This window comes from Plectropomus leopardus, chromosome 8, assembly GCF_026936395.1.
Source record: "Plectropomus leopardus strain MGB_pleo_1.0 chromosome 8, ASM2693639v1, whole genome shotgun sequence".
NCBI classification, from domain to species: Eukaryota; Metazoa; Chordata; class Actinopteri; order Perciformes; family Serranidae; genus Plectropomus; species Plectropomus leopardus.
The window spans coordinates 23,093,014-23,119,154 of record NC_142183.1 but is presented as its reverse complement, the minus strand read 5'-3'; the positions used below and the strand labels follow the sequence as shown (position 1 = coordinate 23,119,154).

At 40.2% G+C, this 26,141-nt stretch overlaps 1 protein-coding gene across 1 annotated transcript; it reads right to left on the bottom strand.

Annotated features, from left to right (window-relative positions):
* Positions 1-583: 583 nt before the first annotated feature.
* sh3rf2 (SH3 domain containing ring finger 2) lies at positions 584-25,973 on the bottom strand. Its single transcript, XM_042493205.2, has 11 exons — positions 25,728-25,973; positions 24,979-25,405; positions 18,413-18,709; positions 15,512-15,607; positions 14,029-14,424; positions 3,688-3,809; positions 3,337-3,507; positions 2,837-3,111; positions 2,437-2,741; positions 1,331-1,635; positions 584-1,204 (listed from the first exon to the last, which is right to left on the bottom strand). Exons 2-11 carry the CDS (start codon positions 25,402-25,404, stop codon positions 1,024-1,026), a joined length of 2,574 nt encoding a protein of 857 aa, XP_042349139.2. The 5' UTR covers position 25,405; positions 25,728-25,973; the 3' UTR covers positions 584-1,023.
* Between the last annotated feature and the right edge of the window lie 168 nt (positions 25,974-26,141).

Here is a 26,141-nt window from a genome sequence, read left to right as displayed (position 1 = left end):
AACCAAATGGAAGGGATCATTATAAAATGTTTATGTGAAAAAAATGAAATGAAATGCAATGTTTGTACATTTGTTTTAATTCTTAAATATTGATACTGGCATCGGCTGTAAAAAAAATCAAAAATCAGTTGGGCTCTAATTAGGGACACTCCTCAAGACAAACTCAGGCAGGACCTACCTTAAGCTCCTCCTTATGTTAACTGATATTGTGCTTTATTTTTACATATTCCCAATCACTCTGTTTAACTAATAAAATTACCGCAAACCATCTGGCACAGGTAATCCAGGTGTGCTGCAGTCAGCAAAGTTGCAGAATAAGTTTTAACATGTAGAGGATGGGGTAACTCCCACAACATAACACTGGTTAACTCTTCTGCAATACTAAAGTAGTTCTTGCTTACCTAGTTTAACTTGCTGCAAGAACAGATAGGTCTGTTTTTGCTATAATTACGTCTCTTAATTTGCAGTTGACGTTTGAATGGAGGACTTTTGCATTTAAGCCAGTAAACCTCAATTATGATACTGTTAGTTAACGGACTATAGATGAAATAAGTACCTAAAGCAAGACACTGAACTACAAATGTTCTGGAAGTATAGTTTATTACCACATTAAGCAGTACATATATCTTAACTCAAGATTTCTCTAAATATATTTAAATATAGTTTGTTTCTTTGTGGGTTTTGACAAAGGCACTCACCATTGCGTGTAACATGGGTATTGAACAAGGAACAGTCATTAGGTGGGATTTTGTGCAAAATCTTATAATAGTTAGTAGGCTACATGTGTAACAAACATGCACTTACTGTAAGTTGAAGAACACACAATATATCTCTGGGGGATTTTAACCACACTCTCATATGCACTCAGGACAAAAATAAACACCTCCTTCAAAGGATTGTCAATGGCAGTATTAACCTTTGGAGCTCAACACGCAGCTTGTTGTTCAGCAGGTCAGTCAAGTCTTTTGGCAGTTTGAACACATGGAGCATAGAAATATACACTACTACAGTAGCTCTACACAGTCAGCTGAGCCTCTCGAGGTCTTGAAGAACCATGCTGTGGAATAAGCCCGTCTGCCCACTGCTCTCCTGAGTCACCAGGACTCGTCCATCAGGTCGAGGTCTGTGAACGAGGACAAACTCTCCTTGAAGCAGACTGAGCTCTGAGTCTGTCTGAGCTAAATGCGTTGTGGTCACTCGGTGTCTGGAAAACAAAAAAGCAAAAGATGTAAAAGGCTTTTGTCCAATTCTTCCAGTCAATGAAAAACTGTCTAATCTGCCTCGCCTGTCTGATAATCAATATTAGGACAGACATACAAATCCAACGTACCTGCAGGGGCTGAACTGAGCTGACATGGCTAATAGGGACGGCTGTAATGATACTGGTTTCTGCGGGTTTGAATTTAGATCTGAGACCACAGTTTCAAGGCCTTTCCTGAGAACAGGAGCTTTTCCTTCTTTGAGAATGATCCCTGGTCCATCTCTTCCCAGGGTGAGTGATGGGGCCCACACTTCTAACAGAGGGGGGCCAGGGCGGGAGTTGGAGGGAACCTGATTTCCTGCTGACCAGGAGGAGGTGCGTGGTCTTGGAGGAGGGGAGTCTTCATCGGTGAAGAACCGCACTGACTTTGCCGGCTAGGAAAGTAAGATATTTACTGTAAGACACATGCAGCAATTACAGGAATAGTCAATATTCTCTTAAATTTGTTCTTAAGAAAAGTCTACGCCACGTTCATGACATGTTCTTAAACCCCAGAATTGTTTGCACCTGTGTTCTTATAATGATTAATCCCATTGCCTAAAAAAATCCCTTTTTTCCATCCACTACATTGAATTTGATGCACTAAAAATGACTTAAATAAAATAATTAGACTGGATACTTTCTATTATTAATTGAAGTTTTAGTGTAGCCCAGTGTTCATTTTAAAAGAAAAGTAATGCTTCTCGTAAAATAGGAATGATTCATTTGTTGCACTGCTGCCACGTTTAGTAATGTCTTATGTGATCTGTAGTATGGTTTTGTTGTTTGGTTCAATGCTGTTTTATATTTTTGTATTATGAGAAACAGCTGATGTCCTGGGAAACAAGACAAATTTCATTTTCTCTGAAAAAGTGAAATAAAATCAATATAATTATTAAAAAATATTATAAATGATAAAATATATTATGATTAAAATCCTACAATATGATATAACTGTAGAAATGAAGAAAAGGCAATAAATGATTCTGCTCAAACATGTCAGCAAAAAATGTGTCTAAGTGTGCTCTCAAGTGTGCTTAGATTCTGTTCTTACTTAGGAATAAATCCCAATTAATAAAACAGTAGTGTATGTATGAATACTTGTAAAAACTGTGTTTTTTTAAAGACATTTCTTGGTAGGTAAATGAAGTCCAATGCACATAGAATACTTAATGTCACATAAATGCATGCATTACCTTGTCTGTATTATTCTTATGTGAGTCGGGTCTGACAAGAATTGAGTGAGGGCCAGTGGGAGGCTGTCTGTCCTGCTGATATATTGCCTCAGCTGTGGTAGTGAAGTCCTTCTCCTTAAATACTGCAGCAGCAGAGGGCACTGCTGGCTCAGTCATCCAGCCTCGTGGTTTGCCAGAGTTGAACAGGATGCTGCTGTTTTTCTTCCTCTGCATGGCAGGTGAGTAACCGGACGCCTGAACTTGTGCAAAGTGCTGTGAGTTGGACGGGACGTTCAGATTGGACGTGTGGGAGAAATGGTTTGAGCCTGAGGAAGCATTTAAAAAGCATTCATTGACCAGGTGGTGAAATATTTTATTTAATCAAGCAGTTAGAAGGTAGATGTGGCAGTTCATCACTCACCTCTATGAGGGTTAAAGATGCGCCTCACAGTGTCCCAACCTTGTGAACCCCCATAGAGGGACGGTTTTCCAGCGCCAGTGGATGATACTGCATGCTGTGCTCCATTTGGCACAGATGGGACCTGTCCTGTTGAGTATATCGCTCCATCAGAGTTTACCCTATCAAGAGCAAGGACCACAGCAGGATTCTTGGCAGCTGTGGGTTTCTTTCCGGTGACTGTGTTGTACTGTGAGGATGCATTAGCTGCTTTGGTCTCCAGGAGTCTGGCCGAGGTTCTGCAGTGAGGCAATGAGACACCTCAGTACATACTGAATATCAATTGTTATAATCTAGTTAAAAGTTTCTTTGAACAAAGCACCAGCCTTAGCGTTTTATTTCAGTTTCACGATTCATTGAAATGTGTGCATGATGACATGTCATCCTGCCCACACTAAATCACTGTCTGAACCCAGATGTCATTCAGCTCCCACTCTCTGCAGTCAGGGATCACAGCCTCTCACCTGAGCACAGGCGTAATGTAGTTGCTGGGCAGAATGCCCACTTTGCCCGTTCTGAGCGATAACCCACGCAGCCATCCTTCTTTAAACTTTCCGTACACTCCTACCATCTCTCCTTTCCTCAGCTCTAGCTCCTCAGGCCGTCGAGGTTTGTAGGAGTACAGGACGGCACACCTGAGGAGTCACACAGAGGGTTCATCTATGTTAGTGCCACACTTTGTACAAAATACATCCAGATTATGTTGCCTTTTTTACAAGTATTTGAGTGCTTCTTGTTTCTTTTTATGTTCTTATCTTGCAACCGTGATCTTACATTATCATATCATTAATATAATGTTTAAAACACTGACTCACACACTGATGGAGAGCTGCTGCGTGGAGGAGGTTCTGTTGTCTGCAGAGGCAGAGGACATTTGGGGGTTCACCAGAGCCATAGAGATGGTGGGTGGAGTCTCACTGGTCATCTTCCTCTCACTCTGTAATGGGATAGATTCAAATGATCACTGTACTGAATGCAAAGGATGCTGCATGCCACATTATCTTAGAATTTGTTTGCAAACTCACTTGCTTTAGATCAGCCTGTAAGGAGGTTCATGAAAAATCTGGCATGTTTTGGTTTAATGTTGACCATGTTCACAGTCTTAATTTTACTTTGTCTTAACATTAAATGGATAGTTCACATTCTTATTGAAGTGGGGCTGTATGGGACTCTTATCTATAGTCAGTGTGGTCACATATACTAGATGTCAGTCAGCATGCTTCCAGGTCGGAGAAGTGGCAGCAGTGCTGACACAGAAGCCAAGCAATGTACTTCTGTGGATGGGGGCAGCAGCCAAAACAAATTTTAGCCACCTGAATTAAGTCCCAACTTAAAACCAGTTTTACCTTGCCACAGACAGCCCTTTCTGACAGGAAAACTCTTAACAACTTCAGTTCCCCATCTATACTCTCTTCAAAGCCACCAGGCTCCATTGAGAAAACATTGAAAAATTTAAGTTGGCTGAACATAATAGATGCTTTTCTACTGATGCCTCATGCAGTTAGTTTATGTTATTGTGTTACTTTGTTGTACCCAAACTAACCCTTTTTAACGCCAAAGTCACACAATAGCACAAATGAAATAACTGTTCAAGGCGACCAACATAAACCATATGCAATACACTAACTATGGACAAAGGGCAGAGGCAAAGGACAAAGGACAGAGGCCGGAATCGAACCTACGGCCGCTGCGGCGAGGACACAGCCTCTCTACATAGGGCGCCCGCTCTATCCACTGAGCCACCAGGCACCCTGGTTGATAAGTACCTCATACAAACCCACTTCAAAGGATCCAAACTCTCCATTTAATGTGGGAAAATTAATGCATGTACCAACTTTTATGTCTGTCCATCCCATAGTAGTGAAGATCTTTTACAAAAAGCCTGAACTCAAACTGCAGGAAGCGGTATAGGGAAAGTTACAGGATCAGCAAAGCCGTCAGCAATTAGCATCTAATAGTTTATCAGAATGGGTTTAAGTCGTGGGCTGACTCGAGAGAACTCTGTACTAGAAAGAGGACATTTTTGAGTAACTTCAGAAGATAAACACTTGAGTTATCTAACGCAGACTCCCGAAGCCTCAAACTAACTTCAAATAAACTTTGGGATATATTTCAGTGTGCAAGGAAGGGATTTCTTAATGTCTATAATGAACAGAAGGAATGATTACAGCAGGCAAAAACTGCTTCAAATGTGTGTTTTAAGACAAAGATGTGAATATATACTTTAATATCCTTCTCACAATGTCAAATGAGCAGTAACCAAACTAAAATTGTGGTGTTTTAATGATGGTTGTGGAGACAGTCTAACTTGGGACTCCAAAGTCTCCTGTAGGTGGTCCTCTTTAATTTGTCCCCTGTCTGTTTATTAGATATGAATTGTTGGGCTTTCTTTTGAATTTTTTTGTTTTAGCTCTCACTTCATCAAAACAAAAAATTATAATGCAAACATTTTAATTTATGTAAAATGCATTAACCCTATTAAACCTGGATCTACAACAGTTTTCTTGTGCTGCATTCAGAAGCCTTTTACAAGCTGTTTAACCCTGAGAAAATTGGTTTTATTTCTTCTGAAGTCATGGGGGGGGCAGTGAAAAATCTGGCAAATAATGTCCCACAAATTGCAAGAAATTTGTAAAAGGTGACAAAAAAACTGTTTTTGTAAAGGGGAAATTAATATATATTCATAATTATTATAATTATAATAAAATACAAATACAAATATAACAAATTTTCAGAATTTTTGGGGTCATTTCTTCTTTATTGTTTGGCTTATTTTAGGTTATTGTCTTGCAACTTTTTAACAAATTTCTTGTTAATTTTTGGGCCATGTCCTCTTATGCTGCTCATTGCCTTCTCCCCACATTTTGCAAGAAATCGAACCAATTTGCTCAAGTTCAAGTAAAAATGCATATAATTCCCAGCAGGCGTCGTTTGCATTTTATCCTTACAGATCCAAGCTCGTCTTTTTAAAGTTCAGAAACTCTGACAGGCTTGAAGTCAGCAGGCTGTGAGTCAGGCCTGACACAGCCACTGAGTCAGGGACAGACACTAAGGTGTGTCTCACGAAAACAGCAGTATGAAACTCAATCAATAATTACTTTACTGCCAAACTGCAAAGACACTTTTAGTGATCTTTCATGTATGCATTTTATTTTCTTCTCCTACCATAAAAAACCTGTTCACATAACATTTTCTTATTCTTATCATTGCAGAGAGGCGGCAAGAACATTCTCAGTGCCTATTATCTCTACAGTGACGTCTACAGAGGGTTGCTACTATTTACAGCACTACCACTCAACCACTGGCCTGTGGGCCTGGGCTTCCCTCTATACAGCATGTGCCTGGGACCCGCAGCTCTGCCACTATTAGGCTGCAATGCATTCACACTGTACCTCAAAGAAGTACAAAAGAAGTCTTAATTAAGAGGAAGCTATTTCTATAAATGCAGCCCTCAGTTGTCAAAGGCAGTGCTGTGAGGCAGAAGTAATGTAAAGTTACGATATGATGTCCTGCAGACACGCAAGCCCTCCATCATATAGGGGAGTGGATGAATGAGCATCACTATCTTCTAAGTTTGTCTTTTGTGACATTCATGTCACATTTACACTAAAAAGCAACTTTTTGTGATTTCTCTGTCACTTCTCTTTAAAGAAAAGATGAGAAAGCAGAAGCAGCAGACATCTTTCTGTTCTGTTAATCAATGTCTTTAAACAGAAGAGCACTGCCATCTTCCTAAATTCTTGTGTAATGCAACAACAAACAAGCCCAGCAACTGCCCTTTATTCATGCATTATTTACTTCTTTTCATTACCCTGTGTCCTTTTTCTATTCTTGGGTTGTGTTTTATCTGATGCAGCTTCAGTTATGCTGCAGTCACGCAATGGCCAGGTGCAGTGACCCAGCAGTGGCAGTAGCTATAATAATTCCACTCTTGGTCATGCAGTGAATAAAGTTTTATTTGGTTTAAATGGTTGACATACTCCTGCAGCCAGAATCACTGCAATCAGAAATAAACCAATTAATAGAATATTAAATAGATAGTTTGGGATTTTGTAAGTGGGGCTGTATGAGATACTTATATATACATGTATATGAGATATATTTATAGTCAGTGTATTATATACTTTTTCCAGCTCCTGCTGGGAGATCAAGAGGTGTTCCCAGACCTGATGAGATATCTAATCCCCTCCAGCTTGTTTTGGATCTAACCAGGGGTCACCTACCAGTTGGCTGTGCCCAGAAAGCCTCTAAAGGGAGGCACCCATGAGCCATCCTGATCAAATGCCAGAACCACCTCAAGTAGCCCCTTTAGACATGAAGGAGCATCAGCTCTACTCCAAGCTCTCTCTGAATGTCTGAGCTCCTCACACTCAAACAATTTTTGGTCACATGTATCCATAATCTCATTTTTGTGGTCACTACGCAAAGTTCAAGACCATGTGGAGGGTTGACATAGCTTCGCCCTCTGGCTTAGATACTTCTTGACCACAACGGACTAGCACAACACCCTCATCACTGCTAATGCCACACCAATCTGCTTGTTTATTTTACGCAGAACTCTTGGGAAAGTAACTCACTCTAATCTAAGAGGGAACAATCCTCAGTTTTCCTGCAAAGAAACCATGGTCTCAGAAATAAAAGACACTGACTCTCACCACAAAAGCTTCACACTCGACTGCAAACTACCCCAGTGCACAGCGGAGGTCACGATCTGATTAAGCCAACAGAACCACATCATCTGCAAAGAACAAAGATGCAATTCTGAAGTCCCCAAACCCGACACGTTTCTCACTCCGACTGCATCCGAAGAATCTGCTCAAAATTTTCACAAATAGAATCTGTGACAAGGTACACCCCTGACAGAGGCCAAAAGCCATTGAAGACGTGTTTGACTTTGTGCCAACTTTACAGACATAACTCCCACGTTGGTTATACAAGGACTGGATACCTTGTAGTAACGACCCCAAACTCCCCCAACCCCTTCAGCAGCCTTGCGAGGTTATAAAACTGGTCCACTGACGGCCAGGATGGAATCTGCATCCCTGAGCACCCAGAATAAACTTTCAATGATTTCGACGCCACCTTCAGCAATTAAAAAAAAAAAAGAAAAGTAAACAGCTCCTTGTTGAGAATCAGAAATCGATAGCCACAATCGCAATCGCAACAAAAAATATATATTTGTAAAGCTCAACACAAGCTAATAATGAGTGTGTGTTAAAGTGTGAAACTCAGACAAGGTTTTCAAAAGTAAATAAAATGTGGGACACAAAAAAGGAGAGATTGCACTTGCACTTTGATCAATATGTCATAAACCACAAAATAGCCCAAATACACTGCTTTGCAAAGCAGTTTGACTATTTTTTGTTTGTGACATACTGATCTCAAAGCCAAGTACAAGTCTATCCTCTCCTTATTCGGTCTCAAATGCCCTTGGATCCAAGGAGCCCCTGTCTTTTGATACCGGCCATGTGTGAAGTATTACTCCACAGCTGATCAACTTTTTGAATAAAACATGGTTTTGGACACATTTTGTGAGTGAGATGAACACAAACTTAAAAAATGTGTCAGAATTAATTAGTGATGTAAAGGCCCTTCACACCCACACTGGTATTTTCAATCATTCGGGATAATTAAACCTCTAATCAGGTTGAAGTTGGTTGGAGCTTTTATAATTATATGATGTCAACATACTCTATTAAATGGTAACTCAAGGCTTGTTCTAGATGAGTAAGGCCACCAGCAATCACCACATAATGCTTGACCCCAGAGCATTATGGGAAACACCTAGTTGTTCACTAGTGTAAGAGCTCACTGAGTCAGGTAACTGACGAGCAACACTATGTTGTGTCGAAAGTCTTTACTTTCTGCTTAAATGTAAATATTTGGATTTTATTAGTCACATTTTGTACTATATAGGTTTACTCTTTTAACAGAATATATGTGTGACTGTTGACAACTTTTATGAGCTCAGAGAAGCAGTCATTAAATACTGAGGTTTACATTTAAATGCTGCCATGTCAGTATCACAGATATACTGCATTTTTAGTATATGAATATTTTTGAACATAAGCTGAAAAGATTTAACAAATAAGCATTTTATTAGGGGTCAGGATCTGATCGAACAGGAAATAATTAAAAACAAATTTCTGTAGTATATAGTCATATTTTGGGTAGACTAATAAAAGTTAAACAACACAGCAACTGCAGCTTTTTTGCACTGTGGTAGGGCGGCAATTTAAGATTATTTTCATTCATTCATTCATTGTCCGTAACTGCTTGTCCTCGTAAGGGTTGCGGGGGGGCTGGAGCCAATCCGGCGGGGTACACCCTGGACAGGTCGCCAGACTACTGCTGGGAGATTATTTTCGTTATCGACTAATTTGGTATCTTTTTCTTGATTAATCAGTTTGACATTTGGTCTGTAAAAATGTCAGAAAATAGAGAAAAACTCTTGGACAATTTCTCAGCACCCAAGGTGATGACCTTACTTTGCATATTTTGTGCAGTGATTCTGTTGGTAGGTGTGGTATGGCAAAAAGAAAAGACTTCCTACATGAAACTGCTCAGTCTGGATTATCTTGAGTAACTGGACCATTAACGATTTCTGGAGAGAGACATTGTTGTTTAGTTTTTCAAATGTATATATAACATTTATTTATTTATTGGTGTTTTGAGCATCAGAAGCCGAGTGCTATCTAGTTCCATTATGTGTGAGAGAAGGCAGACATCTCTACGGCCAATATCTCCAGCACTTGGCACCTCACACAAAAACAATCTGGACTGATGAATAGCACTACAGGTAAGAGGAAATATGTATTATCGATATAGGGTTGAACTGTCCCTTTAATATTTGAGGGAACTTTAAAAAAACTGCTCAAGATGGACAAGTTTAGAGGTGCTTTCGTGTAATTTCTATTTATGTTGTTTTTACTCTTTTTTAGTTTTTTCATATTGGTTATTTTTGTCTTGTGAAGCACTTTGTTGCGCTCTGCACTTGAAAGGTGATTTATAAATAAACCTACTTGATAATCAATGACAAAGAGAATTGCCGATTCATTTCATGTTGATCATGTAATAGTTTAATCACCGCAGGTCGATTCTCTTCAACTGACAGGCTTCAGGAGGAGCTCATTTAAAATAAGCTTTTTGTAGCAGTAATATCAGCGCAGTGCTGCCAGTGAAGTATGATGTGAACTTTTCTATGTTACATTTGAAGATGTTTTTGCTTTTGGCTCATTTCCATCCTAAATTTTGCTCTTATATAACCATGCCAATATTCACACTAATACGCATCTTTTCATCCACAGTCAGTGGGAAGAAGCATTGCTCTGTGAAACAGTGGAGCCAGAGGTGAGGGCTGATGGGATGCAGTGCTAAGAATAGCACACATGCTGGCTTGGACAGTGGGGAGCTCAGCCTCGGCTTTAGGGACAGAGGCCCTCCACTCCTTTAAAAAGGGTGCGTGGCCTGTCTGCTATTACTGGCCCGCTGATGTGAGAGTGAGTGTTACCTGCTTAGTGAAGAGGAAGGAGTTTGAAGGCAGGGGAGAGAGGGGTCTGTTATGTAACCAACTTCACCAGTGACTCATCATCATCAGCATGAGAGAGATAAGCAGACGCACTGAGGGACTCTCCGAGCCTCCCACTCTCTACATCTATCTCTCATTTTCCTCCTCCTTTTTCCTACTTGTGTTTTGCCATTTTGCAGCTCACACAGTTTGTTTTCTGTTTCTCTTCCCAGCACTATGCCATCTTTTTTTTCCCAGTATTTCCTCTCACCTTGTCATCCTCCTGTCTTATCTCGCCCATTTCCTGCTTGTTATCTTGTTCTCAATTTTTACGTCTCCTGCACCTCCCTTCCTCCTTTGGTTTTCGTCTGACCTGCATGAGATTTTGCATTTTAGGTTCTGACATGTATAATTGCCGGGTAAAGCTGTGAAATTTGAGCTGAATCAAAGGAAATCATTATCTCAGAGAACAGGGCACTTGGCAGCAGGTTGCATTATTAAACCTTGCAGAGGCTTTTATGTTGGCACTGCACTCCGGCACTGGCTGGCTTTGACTTTATGCAGCATTCACAGAACCCTTAAAACATTGTTTTTAATGTAAATGAATGCCACTATGTCCAGCTTAATAAAAATTGTTGACATGAAATGTATCCAACCATTTAAAGGGGCTGCTCACCCCCAAAACAAAAAATACATATTTTATCTCTTAACCTGTAGTGCCATTCATCAATCTAGATTGTTTTGTGTGAGATGCCGAGTGCTGGACGTATCGGCCGCAGAAATGTCTGTCTTCTTTCAATTGTAATGGAACTAGATGGCACTCAGCTTGTGATTCTCAAATAGTCTTTCTACCAACTACACCCACCCACCCAATCACTGCACAGAAGGAAGTGTGCATCTATTCATGGATGAGAAGCTTGTGCTCTTGGCAGCATATGATGTGAACATTAATGGTGTCCTCCTTGGCTGAGTTGTGATGCAAGCCAGCTCAGTGGTGCTAGCAGCAGATACAAGCTTCTGTCTGCGCTGTGATAAAGTTGGCGACTGTAGTTTGGTAGAGAGAAAATAGCTCCCACATGAAACTGCTCTGTAGATTAGTAGTCTGTAGATTATTTTGAGCAACTCATTGTTTCTGGAATGAAACATTGCTGTTGACTTTTTCAAATGTATTTCTTTGGCACTTTTAGCAACACAAGCCAAGTGCCATGTAGTTTCATTGTATTTGAGAAAAGGCAGACAACTCTACGGCCTATTTCTCCAACATTCGACACACACTCAAATCCATCTGGATCAGGGGTCAGCCACCCAGCGCACATGTGCCACTATTGGCACCCAGTAGCTTATTCAATGATACACTAACAGTATGTGTAATAAAAAGAGAAGATGTTAGAGTGCAGCAGATAGCTGATTTCAACATCAAACTTGACAAGAGCTTGGATGTGAATGCCTTACCAAGCCTGGCAGTCATGGCAAGGTCCTGTGATTTGACAGTAAGGGAGGAGACCTGCTGCTTTAACATCAATGTCTCAAACAACAAAAGGTGAGGACATAAGCAAAGTTGTTATGGACCAATTTGAGGAGCGGAGCGAGGGATTGACGTTATATTGATATATGCAGACACAGATTAACAAGAACATTTAAAAATGGCACTTTATATAATAAAAAGTTGACAATCCCTGATGTTTTAAATAATTATTTTGGGGTTAATTATCCCTTTAAGCAAAGCTGACCAAAACTAAAATTGATATTGCGTTGCTATAATGTTGCCTCGGATATGTTTTATTTTAACATAACTTAAAAAAAAAAAACAGTCTCAAGCAGGTTTCCCACACATTTTCATGGACAAATTTTCAAGACTTTCCATGACTTTTCAAGGACCCATAACAAAAAATAGTTTAATTTTGCCCGAATTGATCAGCATTTTTCAAACATGAGAACATAATTTAGCAAGATCTCATTACATGAAGAGAGAGATACAGTGTGGGGAAAAAAAGGTTTTCACACAGTGACACATTTTAGTGCTATGTTATCGACTCCTACAGCAAATAAATTTGCTATTATGTTACACTGAGTAGAAGGTTATCCACGGATGATTCCTTCAAAAAATTTAATTACAAAACTCCAAGACTTTCCCAAAACTTTCAATGATTTTTACTAATTCAATAACTTTTCCAGGCCTAGAAAATATTATTGAGAAATTCCATGTCTTTTCCAGGCTTTCCATGACTGTGGGAACCCTGTCAAGGTTCATCATCCATCCATCATCCTGCCATGTGATACAGGATGTATAAAATATGTAGCAGGAATCATGTTGGTTACATGAAAAGAGTGGGTTAGCACTTCATCCTGAGAGCTTGAGAACAAAATGTTCCTAGATTATAACCAAAGGTTTTACTAAGAGATGCTAGAAGGGCCCTAAATGAACTTTTTGGACTGAAGGGAGTTTTTATGAACTCACTTTTATCTGCACCACACTGCAAGAATAGTAACAATTGTAGTTTATAGAACACTGTTTGGAGATATTTCTTTAGTTCCTGCTCTCCAAGCACAAGAGGAACTGTGAGTGATGTTCAGATACGTTTGCTTGAACATGAGCCAATGCAACACCAGTAAGCGCCATTTTCAAAAACTTGTTATCCTTGTAAACAACAGACAACACAAAATACAAACAACAGCTTGTAATGTAAAAAAAGGAAAAAGAAATGGACCAACGGTGAAGTTCAGGTCTTTACTCAGCACATATGCAACGGGGGAAAACCAAAAAGTTTAAGCTGATTCAAAGCTGAATATATATCTTCAGTAGAATGACGTTGCTATACCAACTAGCAGACAGTTTGGTATAGACTCTCGGGGGTTTTCCAAAACTGTTAGGTTTCAAAAACGCCTATTAAATAAAGCTGTGAAAACAAACAGAGACTTTATCGCATACACTCTTCTTGTGAGTAATTTAGACAACATGATAGCAGTAAAGGCCAGCCCAGGTTTCCAGTGTGCTTCCTAGAAGATAATAGAAGTATTTAAATTTGCCCTCTATGTGTTTTATTCTTAAATATTCATCCTTTTATCAAACGTTAAAGCCAGAGGAGGTTTAAGACACAATAAGACAATTACTCAACTTCCCCACACGTGCTATATCTCCCTGAGCTGTAGAAAGACAAAAAGGACACACACCCTGTTAGCCTGTTATTCATCTATGAGGAGAAACCCTGGCTTATATCCCAGGACTCTTGATTAAAGACCTTTCAAAGTTTTGGTCTGCTCACCTCCAGCCCTCACTCCCTTTATATCAAGCCCTTTCCACATCTGTGTTGTCTTAATGAGAGCCACTTAATCATGCAGCGGCCAACATGAGGGCGATGCCTCTCTTTCTCACTCATTCCTTAAGCCTAGTGTCACGGTTCTCTCCCTGCATCCCTGAGGAAAAACTTGATCCCTCTGTGACTCAAATAAAAACACCTATTATCTCACAGAAAACCGTCATGCCTTTTGCCAACCACATGTTTTCTGTTAAAACAAATCACTGCAAACAAAACAAAGCCAAACATATTTTAGCTCAAAGATCACAAGAAAGAGAAATCTGATAAAACTAAGAATGTTTAGCGTATCATTGTAGCATGCATGAAGGCAGAGGTGTTGGCACATGACTCACCTGTAACAGGTGTCTGTGTGTAGTGTCAGAGTGGCGTCTTATTCGCTGAGAGTTCACTTTGGAGGAATGAGGGTGGCCCCGGGCAGCACGGGGCACAGAGAGGTGCTGAGGATGACCCTGACGGTTGACGCTGTTGAAGGTGCTGATGTTGTTCGTCTCTCCTTTGGCAGTCTGATAAAAGTTGCTGGCTGCAGGTTTTCTCCGCTGGTTGGAGAGGGGCAAAGCATTGATGATGGGTGTCTTTGCCGGGACCTGAGGGACTCCGTAATGGGTGGTCCTGTTGGATACGTCAGTGGCCTTGTCTTTGCTCCCACTCCCAGTCCGATGGTGAAATTCTGCTGAGTCACTCCCCCTCTGATTCCTTCCCTCTAGCAGTTTGGCAGCCACTGAGTTTGGCTGAAAGAGATGAAAACATAAAGAGAAAATCGGGATGAATCCTGACACAGAAAACAGTCAATCCTCAGTCAAGAAAATCCTCTCCAAATAGCTCCTACCTGCTACTAGCGCCTGTCAACCTGTGCTCCCGCTGATCAGCGAAACGGCTTTCTAAATACACCCACTTATCACCACTCCACTCACCCCTACAACTTGTTGGACAGGCAGGCAGGCAGGCAGGCAGGAGCATAAGTACCAGCCAATAAGCCAGGAAGGGTGCTGAGAGAGGAGCTGCACAGACAGCCAGGCAGACAGACAGGCATGGCAGGGTTAATGCTTTCACTCCCCACAGTGATGTGCTGTTATGCCACCCAAGCAGAGAAAGCATTACTGTGTCTTCACGCCTGGCTGCACGACACGAGGAGAGGCAGGCTCGGAGAGGAGAGAAAAGAGGAGAAAAGAGGAGGATGAAAAAAACAGAGTACAGAGGTAGAAAAAGATGGAGAGCACCGCTGAGGCGGGGCTTTGGGAGAAGACATGGGCGGACAGGAGATGAAAGGAGGCGTAAGAGGAGGGGGACAGAAACAAAATATTAGGATACACTATGGCAAAACAGATGACAAGTGAGGGAAATAAACAAGAACTGAATGAGGCACCACATTAACCCCACTGTGGGAACAAATATACATTTCTCCCAGCACGGATGAAGTTAATTCCTGGAGGCAGAAAGTACAGAGGAAAACAAATGACAGTCAGCTAGCTAAGCGAGCGCTGCCAACCTGAGTAAGCCACATAGTCACACACTAATGAGCAGCTGCAGACACAGCAGGGCTTCACAGATTAGCTCTCTGCCTCAGCACTTTGCAGCGCAGGAGTGACATTTACGGATGAATCAAAGATTTGAATAAAAATCAAGGTAGCGCCCCGGCAGTGACCTGGAATTAACGACATCCAGGGACGACATCTATGGTTCAATTCATTACAAGAGCTACACCATCAGACCACAGTGCCAAGCGGCAGGTGTCAACCTTGATCACGCTGAAAAGGCCATGACACACATTCAAACAATGAAGGAAGGAAGACAGAAAGAGTACTGAGGATGACTCACCTCTGTAAACTGCAGAGGGCAAATTCCAACTTTCTCCCCGAGCCTGGCTTCAATCCAGTGTTCATCCACCCGTCTGATGACAGCAAGGATGTCTCCCTGTAAACCAAAAGTAAAAAACACACAAAACTGAACGTTGAAAAATAAAAGGTAAGAGGCAGATACACAGCTGTAAAAAAAAAAAACAAAACTAAATGAAAACTCAGGATGCCAGGTGCTTATAACATTGTGAGCTCGCCCTGGAGACTGAGCACTCAGCTCAGAAACTCTCCGAGCTCTACATTTCTCCTGCAGCATGTGACATCAGCTGCCTTTGTGTCTGCAGGCCGAGTCCTCTCTGTGGCCAGCATCGTTCTAAAAACCATTTGACCATCTGCATTAAAACTGAAAAAAAAAAGAAAAAAGCTGAGCGCAAGTGTGCTTTAATGGAGAGCACACAAGTACCGAGGCCCTTATATAACTGTCTCAGAAATCCTTCAGGGCTCGGAACAACCGCTGCAGCAGAGGTCTGAGCCTCCAGCTCCGCAAGTCTCGCAAAGCCGTGAAAAGAACAAAAAGAAGTGATATTAACCAGGGAGATCAGGCTAATTTTAGAACTCATGAAACTGTAAGAAGTAAATATTCTAGCACTGCAACAATTAGACGATTAGTCAATTAGTTAGTCAGAAAAAATTAATCTGCAGCAATTTAGGGGTGTAAATCGTAAGTTAATCATAAGTGATATATCAATTTTTGGGAAATTATTCCAAATTTGCTGATATTCAAAAGTCTTCCAGGATATGGTTTTGATTCAACTAAAGTTAGGGGCCTGTGATTGATATGAAACAATATCAGTAAATATCCTCATTGTATTTTTTGGGCTGCTTACCATTGTCTACTTAAAGCTAGACTGCTAGCACTGTTTGACATAGACTGTATATGAAGATGGATGATATGACGGCTCCCCAAAGTGAAGCCAGAACATCTTGATCGCGGGGCGCCTCATGTACAGAGGTTGTGTCCTCGACACAGCGGCCGAAGGTTCAATTTCGGCCTTGGCCCTTTACTGCATGTCGACCCTTCTCTCTCTCTCTATCCATTAAAGGCAAAAACTCCAGAAAAATAAAATAAAATAAAACAAAAAAACAACAAAAAGAACCATTTCAATCTTAAAACTCAAAGTACATGCCAAATTAATTTTTCTCCCAGATGGTTTCTGCTATTTTAGGTTTATTTTATCATGCTGATGTTTGTTCAAGTTTTATTTTTCTCATATGTTTGCTTTTAATTAGTTAGTTTATTCCATAAAAAGGGGATTTCACGTCATGACTGTGACTGACTGTGCCAAATGTCACTGGCATAGAATGGCAGTGGGGGAATCCAAAATATCTTAGCTTAATTTTGTACAGCTGGAATAAGAGGAGATGCATCATCCATCCTTATATGATGCTGTTTGAATGCTTAGGAAGAAGCTGTGCTTAGACAGGGATGGTGATACAGATGTGTCATGGGAATTTTAGAATAAAGGCATATCTTAAAAATGATATGTATTGATGTCGTCACTTTGTATTGGATCACTGAATATATAAATTGATCCAGGTTTATGTGTTGTTACATCCTTTCAACTATTTTGATAATCAAATAACTGTAAAAGTCACTTTTAAACAAAAATGGGAAAAACTTTCTAATTCTAGTTGCACATGCAAATATTTTCTGATTTTCTTATTTAAGCTGCCCCCTAAAAGTCAAAGACTCAAATCATCAATCAGAGACTCTTCAGTCAACTGAGATTCCTTCAAGTTGAGCAGTCATTTCTTGTTTGTTTTCTGTTTGTCCGTTAGTGTGCAGTGTACTTCTGGGTATATTTCAGTCCCCAGATGTAGCTGCAATGTGACTCCTCCTCACTGTCATGCTGCTCTCCGATACAGGAAGCTGCAGACCCAGAGCCAAAGTGAGTCTGAGACAGAGACAGCTGCCCGGAGGAAGAGAGGATTCACCCCGTCAAGCTCTGAGATTACATTATCTTTTGCTTTCTGCTAAAAAGTCAGAGCAACTTAATATGATACAGTCTCTGGCTTTTGTTTGATATCTAACATTAGTGTCAGCAATTTGCACATTTCCAATCTGTTGGTAGCGTAGCAAGCCTGCATTAGCTTGGAGGGCTTGTTTAGCAAATTACTTGAACGCCGCTGTCACCTTAAACGTCCTACCAAACCCCATTCAAACTATTAAACTCATTATAGAAAAAAAAGGAATAAACACTCAAGTATTCCCCTTGAACATCCAAATCCAATTTGACTGACCTAACTGAGTCTGGAACAATCCTGTTTCGTAGGCTTTCATGATAGTAAATAGAGTATCTTTGGTTTTTGGATTGTTTGTCAGACAAAGCAACACCTTTGAGATGTTTCCTTTGCTCACTTATAAACAACAATCAATTGAAAAAATAATCAAAATAATGTAAAATATTTGAGGTTTTGTCCACACTTGACTGGAATTATCTATCATATGACATTTTAGCACCAAAGTTTTCCAAGGTAATCTTTTAGCAGAGCTGGATAGCCGCCCGGATTTTGATGCATCTCACCTTAAGATCCATTCAGTTAACAGATGATGGCCTAAACAACAGCAACACTTACTAGCCTGACATTGCCAGACTAATTCACAAATTGTGAGCAGATTCGTCTGGTTCCCAGGCTCATTAAATACAATGTAATTAAGGTGAAATAGCACCTTTCCTCTTTCCCCTGAAGGTTACCGATTCATTATTTCCTGTAGGTTAAAGCTAAGTGTAGTTATTTTCTTTGCACATTAATTAAAAATTAGGCATCCCTTCAAAAGATCAAGTCTACACACACAAGACTGAACCCCATGAATGTAAGTAACTTTTCCTGCCGTGTTGAGTCAGTAGTTTGAGAGTCAGACCTTGAGGAAGCTGAGACAATATTTACTGTCTTCCAGATTCATCTCTTCGGGGTTAAAGTCATGCAGCGCCCTGCAGAGAGCCAGAGGTTGGGAGTGCTGGAAGGGCTGCAGCTGAGGCATCTGGCTGACGGCCTGCAGCATGCTGGCATTGACAGATGCGCTGCTACTGTCACCGGCATTTCCGCGGTGCCAGCTCTCATCCACTTTGTGCTTCAGGGTGATACTGTTACCGGGTGTGAGGACCAGCTCTCCCGACGAATCACCTCGTTGGTTACGCGTCAAAGCTCTCAGAGCGAGCTGAGGAACAAACAAACAAAACAAAAAAAATAATCAAATTAGTTAAGTACTATATGTTCGAACCAAGTGGTGATGATACACATTTCTGAAGATGGTAAAATCAATGTCTTTAAAGATTTTGCCTTCCAGACTGCGCTCTCTTTTAGAAAACCAAAAACTATTGTCTTGCCAATACAACTGCATTTTCAGGAGGTGGTATGAGATGCTAGTTATTTTGTTCTTTACTTTTACTGTTATAAACTGTGGCCAGCGACTCGCATGTCACTCCATCAGTGTGTCTCATTCATTTTAACACAGAACATTTATTAATAACAGCGCAGGGTGACAAACCTCTGCATCTTCTTAACAGATTTGTGCTGAGCGGACATAGATGTGTGATGTTCTTAACTAGATATGCAGATGGCTTTAATATGACACATCCTTTTTCCCTTTACAGATGATATCAAGTGTTGGCTCAAGCTTTGCTGTTTATGACCTTTTTGGTGACATTAAGTCTTGCTTGTTAACTGCAGATACAGAGACGCCCTAGCAAAGAATTATGCATAATACAGTGTTAATAACAAATACAGTTCACAGTCCATGACTGTGTGTCATCCTAGTGACACACAGTCATGGACTGTGAACATAAAATAATATAAATTAATACGCAGTTCATCTCACACTGACAGAATACCAATGATTTCCCAGATGCTAAGTATCATTTGGCGATAATTTCCTTAAATAAGTTCCAAAGATGATCTTGTCATTGCAGGTAACTCAATTTTGTGCTGTTTATTAAAGCTGAAAAAAACTCAAGTACAGCTCTGTGATGACAGTAAAAGTAATGAGATTGCTTTATATAAATAACTTGAATAGAGGTTTTCAGGAATTTAAGTCAATCTGCAAATAATAACAGAATCTACTAAACTGTCCACATAAGTCTACTCTTCCCTCTTAATGTGAGGCCTGGCCGAGGGTGTTACTTTGTGCTGAAAAGTGGTAGGAACATAATTATTACATAATTATTATATAATTACTGGGTCGGAGAAAAACGGTGCATTAATAGGGCATAGCCTCGTCTAATACCAGGGGTGTAGGTTTTGTTTTAACATTTTGGGGGGGACAGGGTGCCTAGGGGTTGTCCCCCAGAAAACTTTGAGCATCAAACACTTCATTTTCTGCATTCTGGTGAATCTTTATGCCTACATATATGATGGAAATGTCTTTATTTATTCATTGGAAAATACTAAATTCAGGCGGCAAGTGACAATTCAAAATATAGTAATATGATACAACATCAGGGCCTGTGTCCACATAGTATTTATCTGTGGCAGAAAAGAGGTGCCAAGGTGCTGGTGCATGCTTTGACAACACCAGCGCCTTTCTGAAAAAAGCTGAAGAGCTCTGAAAAAAAGACGCAGAGAACTGCACCCTTTCTCTTGGGGGCTCACTCTTTAATTTGACATACTGTAAAAAAAAGGCACTGGTGCTCAGAAAAAAAGCATAACATGGACACAGACCCAAATAAAGTAAGGCTTTAAAGAATTCTGCATCACTTTTCAAATGTTTATTCACCCGTAGGTCAACTATACTCGTTTAATGTTATCTCTGCTGAGTCAACACACCTGTAGACATGATTTACTCATCCATACTCTTTTGTTGGGGATGTAAAGTCTTTAAATGTGCGTGTGGCACCTTTTCACGTCAATGATACATTAATTCATTTTTAAATTAATTTAGACTTTCATGGCTCGTATGTGTTGTCATGTTCACAGAGAAAGCATGCAAAAGTTAGGCAAGACAAAACTGTGTCAAGAATTTGTATGACTTACTGATTGGTGCATTGATGTTTTGCATTTTCTTTTTTTTAAGCTTACATTACTTTTTTTAACAATGCACATTTGTTTCTTTTATATTTACGTTGCATTGTATGTTTTCTTATTGTGCAAACCAACCTTTCACAAAGCATTATAAGCAGAACTTTTAAAAAATTATACTTTTAAAAAGTGATGGGAACAAAATCATCCAACTCAGATAATGGAGGGAACATATCCCCAGCGCCCCTGATTTAAATAACATATATGAGCATTCTTTCATAATCAGGTTCCTCCTGGCAAATGTATCTACAGGTCACATGTTTCTTTTGAGACCAGCGCAATAAAACTGCTGTGATACCCAGCCTTAGTTAAAGGATCATGGTGGAGGAAGTTATAGTATATGAAATCGTTTTGTGCTGAGGGTTTCTGAGGTACTCCGTTAAACAGCGGAATGATCACAAACTCACACTCATGAACTTGGCTGCACTTTTTGAACTCTGGCTGAACTCAAGCTACGGATTACAAGTAAACTCTTAAATGCTCGGAGCAGTTTGTGCACAGGACTATAAAGAAGGCAGGTTTCTGTGTTTCTCACCACCTCAGAGAATAAAACATCAGCATCAAATACACACTGCGTATGATTTACTGACGGTGAAGTACCTTTATGATCCACAGATCTCTGATGGGTTATATTAGGTGACAGATGTTCAGACCTGCTTTATACTGAATTGATTTTTAAACACGCACCACCACAGTCTTATTTTAGTCATATCTGTGCAGACTTTTTAAAGTTTGCTTGAAAATAATATACACTTCTATAACAGCAATATTAAATGATAATAATCACAGGGAACGTGTGATTCAGTTTAAGGTATCAAATCATTATTGTAATGTCAAGTCCCTTATGTCAAACATGCAGCAGTTTGCTTTCTATCCATCCATTCTTTTAGTCCTGTCTTTCATTACGTAACTTTTGCTCTGTAATATTTGAATATTTGTAACACACTCATTTCTCCCATTCTATTTGCTATATTTAGCAAATTCCTACTGTACAACTATTTTGATAGATCCTTAAATTTATTGTTTCAGACTGATTTGATTTGAGCTGCTGAGTGGCGGAGATATCGGCCGTAGAGATGTCTGCCTCCTCACAAAAATGATGGAACTAGATGGCACTCTGCTTGTGGTGCTCACCGCGACAAAAAAAAACATGTTTGGAAAACTTAACAGCAATGTCTCTTTCCAGAAATCATGACCCGGTTACTCAAGACAATCCACAGACCTTGTTTTGAGCAGTTAGGCTACGTGATGTAGGAACTATTTTCTTTCTACCGAACTACATCTGCTAACTGTATCACCACACAGAAGGAAACGTGCATCTACTGCTGGCTCACTTTGCATCACTGAGCTCACTAATGTTACAATTCAGCCAAGGAGGACGGCATTAATAAACAACAAGGAAATCCAGTCACTCCCAAAATGTGAAAAACATGAAAAAGGAGGAGGAATGACATAAAAAAAAGCCTTTACTGTAGTGGCTAAATCATTAAAAAAGCCAACATGTTTAGGCCACTTTGTTTTTAAAACCTTGACGAAGACCGGCAATGGTTGCAAAATGTTGGCTTTTTTATCTCCAACACTGACAACTCACTCGCAACTCACACCAAAACATTCAGCACTAATAAAAAGCACTACAGGTTATAGGAAACTTATGCATTTTTGATTTTGGGGTGAACTGCCCCTTTAAAGTTACAATAGAGCTCTCCTCACTCGGGTGATGTCTGGGGACAAGTAAAAGACTCAGGAGTATTGTGGTTTCCTGTGTTCTCTGTGATGTGAAAAGGAAATCATCCTCTGTTTTACCTGTAGAAAAACGACGAACACTAATCTTACAGGTCTGAGGAGATCTCATTGCCTCGGGCCTGGAGGGACTCACACTTAGTAAGAGGAAACATTTCAGAAGGTGAGATCACACTCCAGCTCTTATGCCTCACATAATCTCATACAGTGAAACTTAAGTTTGGTGAGTAATTCAATAGGTCAGAAATGAGACACTAGGTCCAATTTCACAAAGTGCAAAGGACTAAATCAATGAGACATCGCAGGGTTGGGCGAGAAGACAATAAACAACATGAGCGAATGAACACTTGTCAACGGTAAGAAATTCCACCACAAAGTCTATACTGAGCTAGCTCTCCCTTTAACATGTGTGGGCATATTAGGATATTGTGGGCAATGAGGCAAACCAGTGAGCACAGTTGCTTTAAGGCAATATTGGATTTTCAGAAAATGATTTATTGCACCAATGTGATTAAATGCTTTGATTTGTATTTAATTAACTGGATTGGCTAAAAACTGACATTCATGTCTGGTGATTTCATCCACTGAATGTTTTTTAATTGACTTTCCAGAAGATTTACACTGTATCAAGAGAAACCTTCTGTATAAATACCGTGGCATACCCTAGGAGGTCATGTTTAACCCTTTGAAACCTGAGCAAATTGGTTTGGTTTCTCAGAAAAACATGGAAAGTAACTTAACAAGAAATGACCCAAAAATGATCAAGAAATTATTTTTAAAAAATCTACAAGAAAATTACTTGAAATTTGCCCAAAAAAGGAAATGGCCTGGAAAAAGTGATAGAATAAAAATAATAAATATAAATAATAATTATTGTATTTTGTGCATCCAAATTTTACATAAATAATTATAAGTATAGTTCAAACAAACCTGATGAAGCTGTAAGCAAAACAGGTTCGTTTCTCAAAATGAAGATTTAATGAAAAAGAAGTAGCAATTCAGCCTTCTTTTGTGTGGTCACTCCAGATTTTCCTAATTTTTTCAATGATTCTCTCTGTTTTAAAAGCTAATTTTCAGGTCTTTTTTGTATGACATTTTATGTGTTTGTGTATGAGTGTGTGTGCGTCGTTGTATGCCTGTTTGTCTCCGTATGTCTGCTCACCCAGTCCCTTACTGTTTAGACAAAACTGACAAGCATTGTGGATGATCATGGTCAGATCGTGTATATCACATGTAATATATTCTTGATATCGTTCATAATATTGCATTGAGTGTGTTTTCCAGCCAGTTTCACTCGCGGCTCATGGAAAAAATAGATCACACGCCCAAAACTATCGCTGCAGATCGTCAGCCTGGTGTGGAGCTCAGGGGCGGTGCGAACAGTCTGAATGTTCAACAGGAGCACTGAAAGCAAAGAGCCGGTGCTCTGTGAAAAATCAGGGCGCTTTGCCTCTAAACCGCGTCCAGTGTGATTGCGCCGTTAGTCGTATCTTGGTATCTTGCAGTGAGGTTGCAGAACTGAAACTTCTCCTGTGTTCGTGGTAAAACTACAGTGGCCAACACAAAAATGAGATTGGCTCTATCTAGGGCCAGAGTTTGGTTTGTCTGTTCTGAGCTGCTGTAAAGCCACAGGGCTAACTCTGTGGAAGAGGACCTGCTCCAGATGTATCTATAAACAGCTGATTCGAAGGTGACAAAAGCACAATTATTCTTATTTTCAGTTGATTATAAACTAATGATTGTGGTTATAAATAACATGCTGAAAACGTGGGTTTAAGGAAGCCAATCATTGTCATGTATTCTGAGAGTGTCCAGTGATTAGACCTTTCTGAGCATAATTTCACATAGTACTAAAAGCATTCAATATTGATCCACCCTTACAATTTTCCATATGTGCTGATTTTCAGGCAAATCACCCTGATAAATATATGTTTGGTATTTTGATATCTACTTGCAAGAAAGCCCCCACAAGGTGCTAGTTACTCCATGAACCCACCACGATACAGGAGTGGATAGACATAGTAAATTTTAGTTATGTTATGAAAAAAGATTACTTTTTCTTTTTGCCCTCAGACAAGTGTGTTCATCGAGCTCTGGACCAACTTTCCAGCCAGATTTTGCGGAGGTATCACATAAATGACCCCACTATGTTGTTTTGTTCTGACTGCTATTCTATTTTTTTCTCAAGCCTCTTCCTGACATATTTTACAGAGCTTGTATGCATAAACTTAATCTCTCCCAAACTGTATAAAGTTCTCAAACTTTGGAAAAACTGAACAAAAGAGGAAATGAAACTGTGTCCGTCTTGATGTATGCTCTGTAACATAAACTGATGCTTAAAAATTTTTTTATAATAATAATTTAGAATTAAAAAAAGATGCCCCTACATCTAACAAACTGGACCTTTAATACTTGTTGTAAACATAAACTGCTTCAAATAAATACACAAAGTAAAATCTTTTTTTAAAATGATACCCCTATGTCCTATAAACTGGATGTTTAGTACTAAAAATAAACTTCTTCAAAAAAACAAAAAAAAACCCAAAACAAAGACTACAAAAATAAAAAAAAATAATTTAAAAAATGGTCCTACATCCTACAAACTGGACCTTGCTGTTTTTGGTTATATTTCTTATAGATATGCAGAGGATTAGGCCGGGGTCGTGCACTGACCTCATTGTGCCCTTGCTTCTCTCTGTGTTGACTCTCAGGCTGCTGCTGACCGTCCCTGACAGTCAGACCGCCCCTGACCAAGGGCACTGCGTAGCGGGCTGTCTGTCCATCCTTGCTGGGCCCCTGTGAGCTCTGGAGCCCCTCCAGGAGCCTCACTAGCAAGAGGTTTGCAGGAAGCTCCTCCACAGTCCTGGCAGGGACAGGAGCGTGACACTCTGGGCAGAGAAGCTGGGAGTGAGCCGCCTCCTGCCTCTGCAGGCAGGACAGACAGAAAGTGTGCTGGCAGGGCAGGACCTTGGCTGACACATCCAGTGGCACAAAACACAAAGGACATTCCAGCAGTGCACTCAGAGCCAGCTCCTCCATTTTAAAAGGGCCACCTCTCTTTGAGACTCCGGCTGCATCTGAAACACTGTAATCCACCATACTGAGAGACAAGAGAAGAGAGAAGCTAATTTAATGGCAGAAGTTTATGTCAGATAATCTACAATGAATGAGTGACAACATCACTGGAAGTCCTCCTCCGGTGTATTAAATGATACTAGAAGACACTGTCATAACTTTAAATAGTTTGATAAGGAGGAACAACAAAGATAAGACGCTTTGAAGTAAACACTACACGCTGCTTGTCTACAGGTGTTAGCTCACCTGGTTGCACAGGTATGACAGCAACAGGAAATACCCGAAGAAGACGAAATATCGCCATATTCGCCTCAATAACACACAGTACAGAAACATAAAGTACTCACACGTGTATCTGCTGACTGCCACAGTGATATTCAGCACACTCCGATTAGGAAATGCGTAACTTTTTCACCGCCGTCCGTCGCCATGACGCAGTGCGCTGAGGACGGGACAGTACGACGCAGGACGGGCGCGTGAGCTTCGCCGAGCGACTCGTGCCAAAACTAATGACGACAGGAAAACCACCTGTGAAAAGCAGACTCGAAACAAACTGGTTGTGAGGTCTCAGTCATTACCACGCCAATTCAGCAGGAACTGTATCAGATTTCAGTGCCATGTCCGACTCAGTTTAACCCTTAACGGCTGATCAGCTTTTTAATTTATAACATCATTAACTTTAATGGCAGGAAATATTGACAGCGTATTTAAAAAAAAATCCACATAAATAAAATAATTTAAAAAAATGTATATGTCAAGAT